The sequence below is a fragment of the Uloborus diversus genome, chromosome 1 (assembly GCF_026930045.1).
Source record: "Uloborus diversus isolate 005 chromosome 1, Udiv.v.3.1, whole genome shotgun sequence".
NCBI lineage: Eukaryota > Metazoa > Arthropoda > Arachnida > Araneae > Uloboridae > Uloborus > Uloborus diversus.
The window spans coordinates 253,862,749-253,878,008 of NC_072731.1; the positions used below are offsets into that span (position 1 = coordinate 253,862,749).

General features: G+C 33.1%; 2 protein-coding genes across 2 annotated transcripts in view; one reads left to right on the forward strand and one right to left on the reverse strand.

Moving 5' to 3' along the window:
* Positions 1-392: 392 nt before the first annotated feature.
* The window catches only part of LOC129220098 (uncharacterized), a 98,445-nt gene continuing 83,577 nt past the window's right edge, over positions 393-15,260 (reverse strand). The window contains exons 15-16 of the mRNA XM_054854442.1: positions 1,985-2,038; positions 393-860 (exon numbers count right to left, since the gene is read on the reverse strand). Of these exons, the coding sequence (XP_054710417.1) occupies positions 393-860; positions 1,985-2,038 (522 nt within the window). The remainder of the gene's footprint in view (positions 861-1,984; positions 2,039-15,260) is intronic.
* Positions 12,277-15,216, forward strand: LOC129226874 (adult-specific rigid cuticular protein 15.7-like). The gene is made up of 2 exons (XM_054861506.1): positions 12,277-12,336; positions 14,749-15,216. Exons 1-2 carry the CDS (start codon positions 12,277-12,279, stop codon positions 15,214-15,216), a joined length of 528 nt encoding a protein of 175 aa, XP_054717481.1.

Here is a 15,260-nt window from a genome sequence, read left to right on the forward strand (position 1 = left end):
ACTACATATTTGTCAATCATAAGTCTTATGTTTTTCAAAAAATGTCAGGTCTGGAAAAAATATATATATCATTCACTTCTTGCAATTTTAGAAACAAAAGTGAAACTAATAACAGCAAATAATTCACAAGTAAGCCAAATTTAAATTCCAAAAACATTTAATACTACATAAAGAACATAACAAAAGGCAACCAGCACAAGATGCAACATATAACGCAAATTACATCTACAATTTAAAGATACAGGAAAAGATCACACAGAGAACATAACAGGCGTAAGCTGCAGAGCGCAGAGAAAATAATTCCCTAAAAGATCACAGATAAGCAATGGAAAATATTCAGCATTTACTTTTATATGAACACAAAATTGAATCATCTACTTAATTTTTATTAGTTAATAACCATATCTAGCGTAGCCTAAACCTCCAAGGAGTCCAGCACCATACCCTATACCACCATATCCAGCACCAGCGTAGCCTAGTCCATTATATCCCAATCCTCCATATCCAAGGCCCAATCCGTTTGCGCCAACGATTCCTGGTGCAGCTAAGACAGCAGGTGCACCTACAAGTCCGGCACCCAAGATTCCGGCTTCAGGTTCGGCATACGGAGCGGAAGATATCATCTTGACGGCAGCAGGGTCTTGGTTGGCTGTGCCGGGCTCGTTGGTCTTGACTTGAGCCCTGAATCCGGCATGGTCTGCAACGTAGTCAACACGCCTGTGTACGCCCCTGGCATCGGTGAATCCGTAGCTGCCCTTCACGCCACTGACTCCATCACCGACTTCTTCCCTGTATTGATCTCCATGCTTGTCTTTTATATTGTATCCAAACTTGTAAGGCTTAGGTGCGAGATGCACAGGCTATAAAGATTGAAAACCCTTATCAGACAATATCAATCAGAATTAGTTAAAATTGAATAGAGTTCTCCCTCTGATAATTGGATGCTTCACTTGCCAAATCGATTAACTCCATAAAACAAAAAGTCGAGAAAAGTGATGAAGAAGATAGTGTTATCCATAGAAGTGAATGGGTCCTCGTGTTACATTTTCTGCAATTGCAGTATGAGAAATGTACTGAACCAAAAGTTTAATATAAATTCACATTCTAAGCATTGATTTAGCACTATTAAAGCAGAAATGAGGATTTTTTTTAAAAAGTGGTTTGACAACTGAGACATCCAATTAGAGCTCCGATGAAAAAGCATTAAGTCATTTTATTTATTTAAAGACAAATAAGGAGAACAGTTTTGTTTTGCTAATAATGTACCGCATAGGTATTAGTTTTGTGGAAATATAAGAATTTCTTCTTTTTCTAAGAGAATTCGCCGAAGGTCAGACCTCTTGTTGTCGGAACCAACTGTAGGTACATTTCAGCCTTTTACGAAAATAGCATTTATGTAAGTCAAGCGCAATCAAATGATTGACTTTATTGATGATAAATGCATCTAATAGACATTAATCCAAATCAGGTTATTTTGTTGCGTAGTTTTTTTAATAAGTGTTTCTCTCTTTCAATCCTGCCAAGGACGCCACTTTGACACTGTCTAAAACATTTTCTAGCAACATTAATTTCAAGACAATGTTTTTGCTAAAACTTCTTCTTACGGTTAAGGACCTTATTACCTTATTTAGTTCAGCGCGTTGTTGTCTGAACAATTTTAAGTCTTAATTTTTTGCCGATGCTGTTCAATTAAAAATGATTACGCATTTTATTTTGTATCTGGTTACGGATAAACGTTTTAAGCTAATTAAATTATATTGTAAAAAAAAAAGCGAAATAAGGACGTTTTCGACAAATCTTTGCTTTATGAGGAACAACCACCCCTTTTAGGGAGTTTTCCTTATAACAAATCCGCAGTTTACGTCAGATCTTTGCCAAACTTAGCACAAAGATCTTTTGATACTCAGAAATGCTTTTGATGATAATTAATCAGCAGTGATTTTACCCTGTGTAAAGCATTCAGTGAAATAAATCGTGTACTTACTTCTGGTATCAAAGACCCAGCAACTAAGGAAACCACAACTGTAGCGAGAATTACCTAAAAAACATAATCTCATACAATTCACATAATTTTATCATTATTATTTTATTAAAAATGTATGGAAGTATTTTCCAAAACATCATCACGGAAAAGAAAATTATTTGATGGTTAATCTGTTAACTTTTGTTACGTTCATTGTTACTCTGATAAATATTTCTAATTGCAATGTCAAAAAATACTACCTTAATTAGAGAAGAAGTTTTAATCGTCAATTTATATAAATTTGTTCCCTTCTAAAAAATTTTTTAAATAAAAAAAAATTATAGAACTAACGTTCTCTAATTGTGTGTTTGCAAAGAAAATTTCAGTAAAATTGTTATGAAAAAAAAAACTACAAATTAGTTTTATTGAGGTATGAGAGTGAATTGCCTATTTCTAAATTAGATAAAATGTATGTTGTACATTATTTCTAAAATTTTGAGTTTATAGTTTTCTAACATATTGCTGAAATGGCTTTGATATATTGCTACTTATACTAATTGACACTTATTGATTTGTAAATAATCAACTTAAATTAGTCATATGATTAATATCAACTTAAACAAATATATTTTTTTAATAAACATGTTCGAATTCTTGCCAAAACACAAATTCGATATTGATCAAAGTATAAAATAAATGCTTTTAACAAAGCATTTCGAAACTGTTTAAGGTTTAACAAAAATAGTTTTTCATCGTGAAACAATGTCTTTATAAAATGTTTTTTTTTTTTTTTTGTGTTTTTTTTTTTTTTTTTTTTTTTTTTTTTGAAATTCATTTGTCTTGACTAGTTTAAGCATTATCATATCACATTGCTCAGAAATATCTTGATTAATTAATGTAATCAATTAAAGAAAGCGTAAAACTTTGATAGACACAAAGCTTGTCTTCCGAATTTGATTTTTAATGAATAATTTATTAGCGTTATCATATCACATTGCTCAGAAATATCTTAAATAATTAATGTAATCAATTAAGGAAATCATAAAGCTTTGATAGAGACAAAGCTTGTCTTCCGAATTAGATTTAAGGAGTTATTTATTAGCATTATAATATCACATTGCTCAGAAATATCTTCATTAATTAATGTAATCAATTAAAGAAATCATAAAACTTTGATAGAGACAAAGCTTGTCTTCCGAATTTGATTTAAAGAGGTATTTATTAGAAATATGTCCACGAATACACATTACTACAACTCCGACTTTCATAACAGAGTAATCCGTCGAACCAAAACAAAAACTTAAATAACTAGAATGAAAAAAGTACTTTAAAACTAACGGAAAAGAATATCTTTCTTTATCTATACTATCATTGCATAACATCTTTCTAATTATCTATATTTTCCTTCTTTAAGAGTAAACGTCAAAAAGCGTTGCTGACTTTTCACGTATAACAAGTTATTTAATATATTTTTTTTTTTAATATACGAATTTAGAAAACAATTTTTACTTTTAATGCAAGTTTTAAGTAAAATTTTGTATACGATGGGATTTTGGAAAATAGCAACTCTTCAACTATTATGTTAGTTAAAACACAGATAACAAAGCTTGATTTTATAACAACAAGCATAAATAAAAACTTTAAAATTATACAAATCATCTATATTCCTTTTACAATGAACAATCGATTACCTGAGACAACATGACTTTGGATTGATTAAAGCTTAATCAAGTGATACGATAAAGCTATTGTTTGGCATTTTTATACTACTTAGGGATTTAAAATAAAAATTCACAAATGCTCGGAATTTAGTAACCTTTCACGGTTTAGCAGTTCGGCATTCAATGGCATTCTAACACTCGAATCGAACTAGGTTAAACTCCCAAATATATCTCGTTTCAATAGCAGATATGCATTTTATGGAAAGAAACCTGCCCTGATACGCAAATCGAATCAAGTTCAAATATGTTCACACGGCACCAACTTTTGAAAATAATTGATGATTTGCGTCATAAAAAATCGATTATCCAATTTATATCGATAGAGCCGCTCATGATAATGAATTCATTTAATTACTTAATTTTTTGCACCTCTGGAGAATGAAATTTTCGTCACTCATTAAGTTATTCGTCTTACTAATAATGAAATATCTGTGATTCCTTCTTTTGACAGTAAAAATTGGATATCCAAGCTTTTTTTTCCTTGTTCAAACTTCGTAACCATTATTCAATGTTCACTGTATTTATGAATGAAAGGGCTCGTGTGTGAATTAAAACTGTTGTTTTATTTTATTTTCATTTTTATTTACTTATTTTATTCATGTATTTGTAAAAGATTTAAGTTATTTTATAGTAAACTTTTGAAACTGTTCCTTACCAGTCACCTTTGGAGCATAATGTGCCAAAATAGCTTTATTGAAATCAATCTTTACTAATAATAAAGCTGAAAGTCTCTCTGTCTGGATGTCTGGATATCCGGAGGATGTCTGGATGTCTGGAACTCTGTGATGCGCATAGCGCCTAGACCGTTCGGCCGATTTTCATGAAATTTGGCACAAAGTTAGTTTGTAGCATGGGACTGTGCACCTCGAAGAGATTTTCCGAAAATTCGATGTGGTTCTTTTTCTATTCCAGTTTTAAGAACAAAGCTAACATAAGATGGACGAGTAAATTACGAAATTATCATAACGTGGAACCGTAACATGGGCACAAGCCAATTGGCGAGATACGAAATTATCATAACGTGGAATCGTAACATGGGTACAAGCCAATTGGCGAGAAAATTCACCATACATTATTTGTAAATATACAGGCGAACCAAAAGACCTTTTCATTTTTCTATTACGGGCAAAGCCGTGCGGGTACCACTAGTTTTAAAATATAAAAGAAGCGCCTAATTCCAAAATTTTCCTATTGTTAGTATTGAATCCACCACACATTTCTTCAAATATCTCGAAAACTCATTTCTGCAGATACTGCCGTTTACCTGCACACGCCAGTGTAGAGTAGATGACGCATAACATATATTCAGGTAGTTCCGCGTGTTTCCGAACAATTGTGTAGGTATTGTCATTGTTTGAAAATGACTGAGAAATTTAAGTGGCTTTACATTTTCCTCTTCAACAGGTCTTCAAATGCAATGGCATTGGTTTCAACTAACTTTACTTGTCCTATAGAAAGTTATTAAAAACATGTAGTAATGAATTTCACCGTCCCAGCTATTTTCAAAGTGCAATTTAGGTGTTTCCATGTTGCACATAAATACTGCACTCTGGAGTAAATGGAAGCAGCAGTCTTTTTTTATACAATCCATTTTTGGTAGACTAAATTTCGATCTGAAGTACACCTGTGTCTGTAATTTATCTGAATTCAGCGCATGATTAAATGTTTTGTATAATTTTTCCTTTTAAATGACTTCAGATTGCATTTGGACGATTCAGAAAATCGCTTGCGAACTACGGGCAACAGTTTGATGATTGTTAGTGTAGAACTACTTAAGCTTCTAAGATGATTGTGTATAGTGCGATTATCTACCTACCTACATCAGCCCAAATGGAGGGATAAATAAGTTATTTACATTCACCCCGTTGTCTCTGGGGTAAAAGGAAACATAATTTCATTCACAAACAAACAGTCAAAAAGTCAAACCTTTCCTTCTCTGTTACTCTCAGAGAGTGTATCACACGTTTCACAAAATGCAATCTCTCAACTTGTCCAAAAGAAAAGAAAGGATCTCGATTTTCGATTTTTTCGATTCCGAGTCACAACTGACTACAACTGTATTTATGTCGAGTACTGCATACTAAGTGCCTTGCCTGAATTACTTTTTATACCGATAGATGGCAGCACCATCACCGGATCGAACAGTTAATGAGAATTTAGAACTAGAGCAAGAGCTAATAGCTACCTGGTGCTAGCACCCCCAGAGATATCGTTTCACTTGGAGGACATTGAGACCTCGAGCATATTTAACGTCGCCCAATCCCCTTTAATGACGACGGTGGGTATTCGACAATCGAATTTCGAACTCAGGACCCTCCGGCCCCGAATCCGACACTCTACCGATCGGGCTACCACGGCCCAAAAAAGGATCTAAAGATGAAACATTGAAATTCTCAGTAAGTTACCGCCCTATAGCCAGGGCTAAGGCAGGAGTACATGAAATACACCACCAGCTCATTCAATTCCAGCCAAGGACTGCAATTTAGTGCTTATTAGCACTCATCAGCCCGGCATAGACGTGACTGAACTGGAGGTGGAAAATGGTATTTCTGCCTTAGCCCAGGCTATAGGGCGGTAACTTACTGAATATACCTGCCTTGCCTTCAATATTCGAGTTGAACCGAACCATTGCTTCGATCACTCATCTGGTCAGTGGTAATTCTGTATTAGCTACCAGTTTGTTTGGCTTGTCCTCACTTGTTTTCTAAACTTTGCTTCTAATTTACAGTATTTTGTGTAATATTATAGAATTTAAGATTCACGATAATATGCAGCATAAAAAAAAATTTCAGATTAAAAATAATTTTATGATCAATAAATTAAACAGTTTACCTCTGAAATACACCGCCAGTCAGTCAATTTAGTCATGGACTGCAATTTAGTGCTTATTAGCACTCATCAGCCCGGCATAGGAAGTGAATGAGCTGAAGGTGGAAAACTTCTTAGGGGAGCCAAGAGTGCCAAACAAACTGATATCTAATACAGAATCAGCACAGACCAGATGAGTGACCGAAGCGATGGTTCGGTTCAACTCGAAGATTGAAAGCAAGGCATGGTTGTTTTCCACCTCCAGCTCATCCACGTCCTATGACGGGCTGATGAGTGCTAATAAGCACGAAACTGCAGTTCTCGGCTGGAATTGACTGAGCTGGTGGTGTATTTCATGTATTAAATTCCTGTTTCCTTTTACTTCAACTCTGTGCCAGACTAGCGCAAGTCCAAAAATTGCGATTTTCCTTTTATTAGTGCATTGTATGTAGTCGAATCCCGACTTACGCGAGGGATGCGTTCCAAGACTTCTCGCGTAAGTCGGAATTTCGCGTTGTGGAAAAAGGTGCGAGTAAATGTTTTTATAAACATATCTAATTATTTTAGAAACTTGTTAACACTACCTCAAACTGTTTTAAACCATTCCTTAACTATACATTACTGTTTCTTACATAAAGAACTGAATTTTTATTTGTATTTTTAAAAATGCTGTTTTAATCAACATAAAATATTGTTACGATGCACAAAACAAGTGATCAGCAGGAAAGAGAGACATAAAATAAGCCAGTAAGGTATGTGTACCTTACTGGCCACATACTTGCCATATACCGTATGTGCCACTAAGTACTGCTAAGTGCCACTAAGTACTACTAAGTATAAGTGCCATATGTGCCACTAAGGTATTAAATAAATGGTGAATCAGTGCAAAAAAATTTCAAAACTCTGAAGTGTATAATAAAAAAATTTCAAAATGTGTCCCGGACCGCCTTAAATGATTTCAGATTGCATTTGGACGATTCAGAAAATCGCTTGCGAACTACGGGCAACAGTTTGATTATTGTTAGTGTAGAAGAACTACTTCAGCTTATAAGCTGATTGTGTATGTTGCGATTATCTACCTATTTACATCAACCCAAATGGAGGGATAAATAAGTTATTTACATTCACCCAATTGTCTCTGGCATAAAAGGAAACATAATTTTATCAGTAGTAATAAAATGATGTATCATCATGATATTTCATGATATTTCATCAGTAATAATAAAATGATGTTCTATAATAATACTGTGCAGTAGATACAGTAATGATATTCGTAACTTGAAAAAAAATGAGGACGTTGATGGATTTTTGGTACATTTCATCAAATTTCAAATTTACAATTTAAAAAAATGGTAAATGCGGAGTAGTTATTTCTACATACACAAACAAAGCTATGTTTAGACCAGTACGGTGTGGGATTTTCCTCTGCCAGTGATGCTGAAGGGATGAAGGTCCATTCACGAAAAAAATGTTTTTGGTAACCAATAACAAAGCCGATACTTTCACACCGCGAATCCCTTCTGAAAATTTTCGCGTTGCGGATGAGTTATTCGCATTAAGTCTAAAATTGTTTACCGGTGAAAAAAATCGCGTTATAGTCATTTCGCGTAAATCGAATCGCGTTGTAGAGGGAGTCGACTGTAGAATGAATGCTTTTTCGCATTGAGCCATATGAACGAAGATCTGAAAAAAATCGTTTGTCATTATTTACCAATGTTGGAAGAGCGCAAGTCCCGTCCTTTGTAAGCACCGTGCAAACATTTTCCCTCTCTCCTGTAAAGTAGCAATTATGTGACTTACGTTAATCTGGCTTTGAGGTACAGAATTGATTGTCTTCCAACTCAGAAGTGACGAATTAAGGAATAAGTTCCGTTAAAAAAAGGAATCCTACCTTAAATTTCATCGAACTTTTAAGCTCACCCAAAGAAACTTTCAGTTTCACAACTCATACCTCATTGTCCTTTTCGGGTAAACTCAATGACACACGTGTTTGGTTATCCAATAGATTTTTTCTTATACGAACACTCCAAAAAAGCATTAAATCGTTGTCCTTTTTGGGTAAACTTTTGACGGCACACGTGCCATTATCCAATCGATTTTTGTCGCATGATCACTTCCGATAAGAACTAAGACAATGTCCTTTTTTGGTAAACTGTCACTGGCACAACTATCATTAACTATCCTCATAACAATCGATTTTTCCTCCTAAACCATTTCTTTCAAAAACTAAGTCAATATTTTTCAAGCAGATACTTAGGTGATCCATTTCAAAATCTTGAGCACAACACTTGATGGAATTTTTTGGGAAACATCTTTTGTTTGGCTGATCTACTCCCAGAGACCAAATCCAAAACTCCAGTCTGCGTACTCTATAAAAAGTTGAACAAAGTAAGTGAATTTCGATTCTTTGAAGTGCAAAACCTTATGGAAATTTGGAATATCTTCAGCATGAGGCGGATATAGTTCTGCTTTATGTACAGTACAAACCCTTTCTTTTGTCTAAGTTCATATTCTAGTTTATTCCGTTAAGTCTTAAACGCTCTAGTTTACTTTTAGAGAATGTTCTTGCATCTGTGGTTCGGGAAAACCTTTCAAATCAAGAAGCAAAATAAGGTGCCACATTTGTCATAAACAACATTGGGTCACTCTAGACTTATCTCTTTAACAATATGTTTACACAAATGACACGTAAGCATGCAAACCTGAACTTTCTACGCAATGAATATTTATTAAATTATTCAAATGGGCTGCTAGAAGGTATGATCGTTGTTCGGAACGAGACTAAAGAACTACATTCGCAGTGACATAACTTTCTTGTGTCATTGCAAATATGATAGCTGCATTTGAAGCAGAACCAAAAAACATTTGGAAAAAAAATATCGGTCAACGACTGTTAATGAAGGATTTTTATGAATTTCATTTTAAAACTTATTCTAGAAATTTCAATATGCATATCTTTGCCATAATATTTACTGACATGAAGTTTAGGTCAGTGCTTTAACTTAGGTCACTTAAACTTTCAAAACCGAAGCACTTTGATCACTAGATGATACATTACTTTTTTTTTCTTTTTACTAGAATTTTTGGATCAGTCTCTAATTTTAAAATAAGTAGGGGAATGTGCGGCAAAGTAAAATAGTTAAGACAAATTACTTTTTTCAAAATGAACAAGTTGGAGATTTGTTTTGAAAATTACAGTACATAAAGAAAGAACAATGACATAAATAAAACTTGCATTTAAACATTATTTTTAATTTTTGGCATTAAATTTGTACCCCCTGAAAAAAGCGGAAAATTTTTCACTTCTTTTTTTTTTTTTTTCAGGAGTCAAAGTAAAAAATGAAATGTTTTTCTAATGAAATATTTTTTATTCGATTACTAAAGAGATTTTTGATTAAGTAAATGAGTAAATAAAAGAATGAATGAATAACAAAAGAAAATGAAGAAATAAATCAATAAATAGGTGAGAAAAAATAAATCAGTCAATAAAACAATGAACGACGAAGAACATAAGTGAATTAATGTATAAATAGCGGAATTATTGAACGAAGGAATCTAAATAAATTAATTAATAAATGAATACAAAAGTGATTTGATAAAATATTCAATAAGTAAATGTAATGAACTATTTTACTTTTCCCCATCTATTTTGCCCTGTAAGCATTTGACTAACTGCAAAAAACATTAAAAATACAAATAAGTTTAATATTAAGCAAATAAATACTACATTGAATATCAGTAGGTCATAATTAATATTTAAAATGTTGTTAATAATAACGTTATTATTTAATAATAACAAAAATAATTTTTTACTTACAACAAAATATTACAATGTGAGTATCAATGTTTGAAAATTGATTGTATTATCATATTCTTTGATTTTCAAAGGTAATTTTTTCTTGACTGCAATTAACTATACATGTTACTACATAGTTAAAATATTACTAGATAGATGGCGCTAAAAGTAAAGCAAATATTTCACCATTTCACTTTGCCCCTACCTAAAATTACTGCAAATTCTGAAATCTCACTGTCAATGTTACTTCAATTAAAGACAACAATTTTGCTTTTAAATCCATTAAATTTTCAGTATGACTCAATTTTGAGCTTTTAAAATTTTCAATGGGAGTTTTTACCCCACTAACTTCTATTTATCCTAAGTCCCCTTCGTTTGTAACAAATATCCTTCGAATCATATTTAACGAAGTTACAGTCGCATTTCCTACGTTCATTTTAGTCGCAAGCGCCTCAATCATGCATGCATATAGGAGACTAATTGAAGAAGCAATTTTTTTTTTTTTTTGATATTTTTTTAATCATCTTACTTTGTGAAAATTCCAGAATAAGCTCTAAATTCAGCAAAATATTTTTGCATGCGACGTTAAATGATTCATATATTTTCTTAAAACTATCCCTTACATTTAGAAAGATATTGTAAGGTAATTTTCTTTCTTAGTTTTTTCAAAACTACCAATCTACTTAAGCAGTGTATAGGTAGTATTTTCCTTAATAGGCAGTGTTTTCGAGAAAACTTTACCAAACTTCTAGAAAGTTGACAACAAACGAGCTGATGTGTGCATCACATGACTTCCTTTTACTCCAATTTAATGTCATTTCCCCATTACTGACAATTTTAATGTGATTGCATAGTTTACTCTCTAAATATCACCAACAGTGGCCACATTAAAATCAGATTTTAAAAAAAATTGCCAAATTTGTCGCCAAGTTGGCGACAAAACTTGGCGATATATTGCTGGTCTTTTGGTCGCCAAGTGTCCGCCAAATGATAACACTACTTGAGTTTACATCGAAATTAACAATGATTAAGCAGCAAAAGACCCCTTTAGAAACACTCGAATGCAACCAAAAACAAATGCAACCAAATTTCAACTTTCTAGGACATACCGTTCTTGAGTTATGCGACATACATACGCATATCCGCACATACATACATTAGTACATACAGACGTCACGAGAAAACTCGTTGTAGTTAATTCGGGATTCTACAAAATTGATATTTCGGATGTCTATACGTTCGTAGGCACTTATCCACGTGTGGTCGAGTCGAAAAAAACCTTATCATTTATTCGAGGGTGAGCAAAATGGAAATTAAGGTAGATTTTTGAGTGAAAATTTTTTCGCGAATACAATACTTCCTTTTTTGTAAAAGGAAGTAAAAAGCGACATTTTGTACTGAAATTAAAAGTGCAAATATTGATGACTTGATGAAACATGAGCATTAAGAGGCTTTAATTATTAACTGCATGTGTGCGAACGACAGCAATAAACCTCAATAACCTCAAAACCGTGTGTAGCCAAGTATGTTTGAAAAATTTTAAAAGCATTCTGATATTTTATTTAGTTGATTCAAGATATTGTTAGTGTCATTGCACACCTTTTTTTCTCTAATATTTACAAAACAAATAATCCCAGACATACATAAAGTAATAATTTTAGTTTATTACCAATAGAGTGACTACACGAGCTGCATTGTCAAAAACTGCTATTCTGTGAACGTACTTGAACTTGATCTTCTTTGAATAACGACAGGACAGGTTTCTATTAATGGAATGTATATCGATCTATTGGAATGAAATCTTATTAAAAGATTAGCCCGTTTCGATTTCAATGTTACCTCTTCATCAAGTTCCAAACTACTAAACCGTGAAAGATCAATAAATGCGGACGAATTGTCTAATTCTCTTAAAAATCTCCCAGAGTATATAAACGCACAACCATGCCTTTCAAATACCACTTGAGTAGTTTTCGCTCAACTTAACAATCATGTTTTCTCAGGTAACTATAACCAGTAAAATGTCTTCATTTGCTTTACATTTTAATAACGTATTTTTTTTAATGATTTTGCTTTTTTTACTAAGAGCAATTAAAGATTTAAATGGGGAAAAATTTGGGAAGGGAATTATTGATATACTTTTTGCTTCTAGCTTCAGTTAAACTATATTTATGAAAAATTCTTTTTTTTTTCCAATTTCAAGCATACTTTCATGTTTTAAAGAAAACAGTTATTATTCTACATTAACTATAAACCGTAAATTTTCAAGCTAAAAAGAAGCAAACCACATATTATCTCATATTTGACTGTATCAGTTAAAAGCAAACTTTGCCAAAACCACCATATGAAGACTCATTTTGATTATCTGATGATATTTAAACCTAAGCTTGTGGTTTCTTTGAAATTGGTGTATGAAGTTAAACAAGTAAGTGGAGTTAATTCAAAAAAAAATTCAAACGTGCTTTAAGTAACATCTTTCTATTTGCAATGAACCGAAAATACATTAAAATCGAGGAGGGTCCCCCTACCAACTACTATACGTGGTTTAACTGTTTGGACGAACCGAGAACCACTGAACCAACTACATGATTCATATAATTCAGATTAAAAAAATCTGGAAGGATATTTTCCTAAAATAGCGAAAAATTAAAAATACTCTCGCAAAAAGGGAAAAATCAGAATATTAATTATGAATATTTTTGTAAAAAGAAAAGCACACACTATCAAAATTTAAAAGACTTAATGTATCCTTTGTATATTTCAAATTGGGGCGTAAATCGTGGAATTTTTTCGGTTGCTTTAGCTTGTCTCAGAGTGAAAATGATAATACGAATATTTTGAAACGTTTTTCAGCTTATCTCATTGAAACTTAAGGTTTAGTTACGAATAATAATAACGGTAGAAATATTTAAACTACGTTTTTAAATATTTCAACTAGATGTAAAAAAAAAACTTAAAAAAAAAAACATAATGAATTTTAGTAAATGTTTGTATAATTTTTTTTCAGTTATTTGTGATACACTGACTCTTCCTTGTAACATATTTTTGTTTCTGCTGCTTAACGTTATCAATTATGATTCTCGGAAATTATGTTTTTTCAGGTATTTTTTGTCGCAGTTATGGTATCTTTTGTAGCTGGATCATGGGTAACTGAAGTAACTATATGCTTTTTTCTTTTTTTTATTTTATTTATTTGTTCAGTAAAGAAAAAAAGAGGAAAAAACCTTTTTTCGCCTTCTCCCCCGTAGAAGTAAATGCAAATGCCTGAAGTTGTCAAAAAAGCTGCTAAAATTGTACTTCTCGTTATTAGCTCTTTTCACAGCTTAGGGTCTATTCATTAATTGTGTACGGATGATTTTGGCAATTTTTGACCCCCCCCCCCCATGTAAGGGTACGTAAGGTTTTGCAAACCCCTCCCCCCTATTCTTACGTAAGATTCCATTTCGTTTTTCAAAATAATAAAATAACGAATCTTAGATCACAGGAATCGTTAATTAAATCTTTTTGTGTAAAGAAATACTTACTAAAAAGTTGGAATTTAGATTGAATGTTTTTTTCGACATTCGTTTGCATATGATGCGATACAAATTAAAAATAAAACATGCCATACATACTGCAATTCTTTTTTTCACTTCACACTATTCATTCTTTGTAAAACAAATAAAAAACTACTCATCCTAATACGTTTTCACCTTCCAGACGAAAATGAAATATATCATCCCGGCCAAAACACTTGACCGCACGATTTCTAATGCCAAATATAGACTTGGAAAAGTTACGTGCGAATGGGTTTGAACCTCCCCCCCCCCTTCCCCCAAGTAAGGATATGTAGAGATTTTTCTAACCCTCCCTCCCTCTCGGGACCCTTACGTAACTAATGAATAGCCCCTTAGACCTCTTGCTGAAAATGTTTCAGTATTTTTTGCCTGCTTTTATTAATAAAATGTATAAAAATTAGTCTTAAAAGAATGAATATATATAAAGTTTGAGAACACATTTGAAAAAAAAAATTTTATGACAGATATGTACCACCGATGGCATTAACTTAGTTCTTCCGAGAAACAGTTTCTAGTGTTGCATTTTACACTTATAAATATATGGAAAACATACGTAAGGAATAAATCTAAGGCCAATTTTCTCATGTTAACGATCATTCACAAAACTTGATTCTGAAATTAATATCGCGCTGATATTATGAAAAGGAAGATCCTCAGAGTAAATTCCACCTAGCATTTACTTGAGATTGGAAATATTTGATACCAGCTAAGGCAATTAAAAGAAGACTTTATAGAGAGACTTTTTAATGTAACGCTTATTCAATCCTTCAACATTTTAATTTTTTTTTAACTACTTCCAGTTATATAAAAAAACTTTTGACCTTTTTTTACTAAACATACTTTCAAGTTTGTAAATTTAGTTTTAATTACATTAAAGTGTTTTATTGACATCATTGGTATTTACAGCCTATGCATCATGCACCTAAACCCTACAAATTTGGATACAATATAAAAGACAAGCATGGAGATCAATACAGGGAAGAAGTCGGTGATGGAGCCAGTGGTGTGAAGGGCAGCTACGGATTCACCGATGCCAGGGGCATCCACAGACGCGTGGACTACGTTGCCGATCATGCCGGATTCAGGGCTCAAGTCAAGACCAACGAGCCCGGAACAGCCAACCAAGATCCTGCTGCAGTCAAAATGATTTCTTCTGCTCCATATGCCGGACCTGAAAGCGGATTCTTGGGCGCCGGAATTGTGGGTGCACCTGTTGTCCTGGGTGCACCAGGAATCGTTGGCGTCAACGGCCTGGGTCTTGGATATGAAAGGCAAGGTTATGCCGAACTCGGATACGGTGGCCTTGGATATGGTGGTTTGGGATACGGTGCCGGACTTCTTGGAGGTTTAGGTTACGCTAGATACGGCTATTAACTCATTTACCCAAATATCTGAACGAATCTCAAGTGTACCTATTT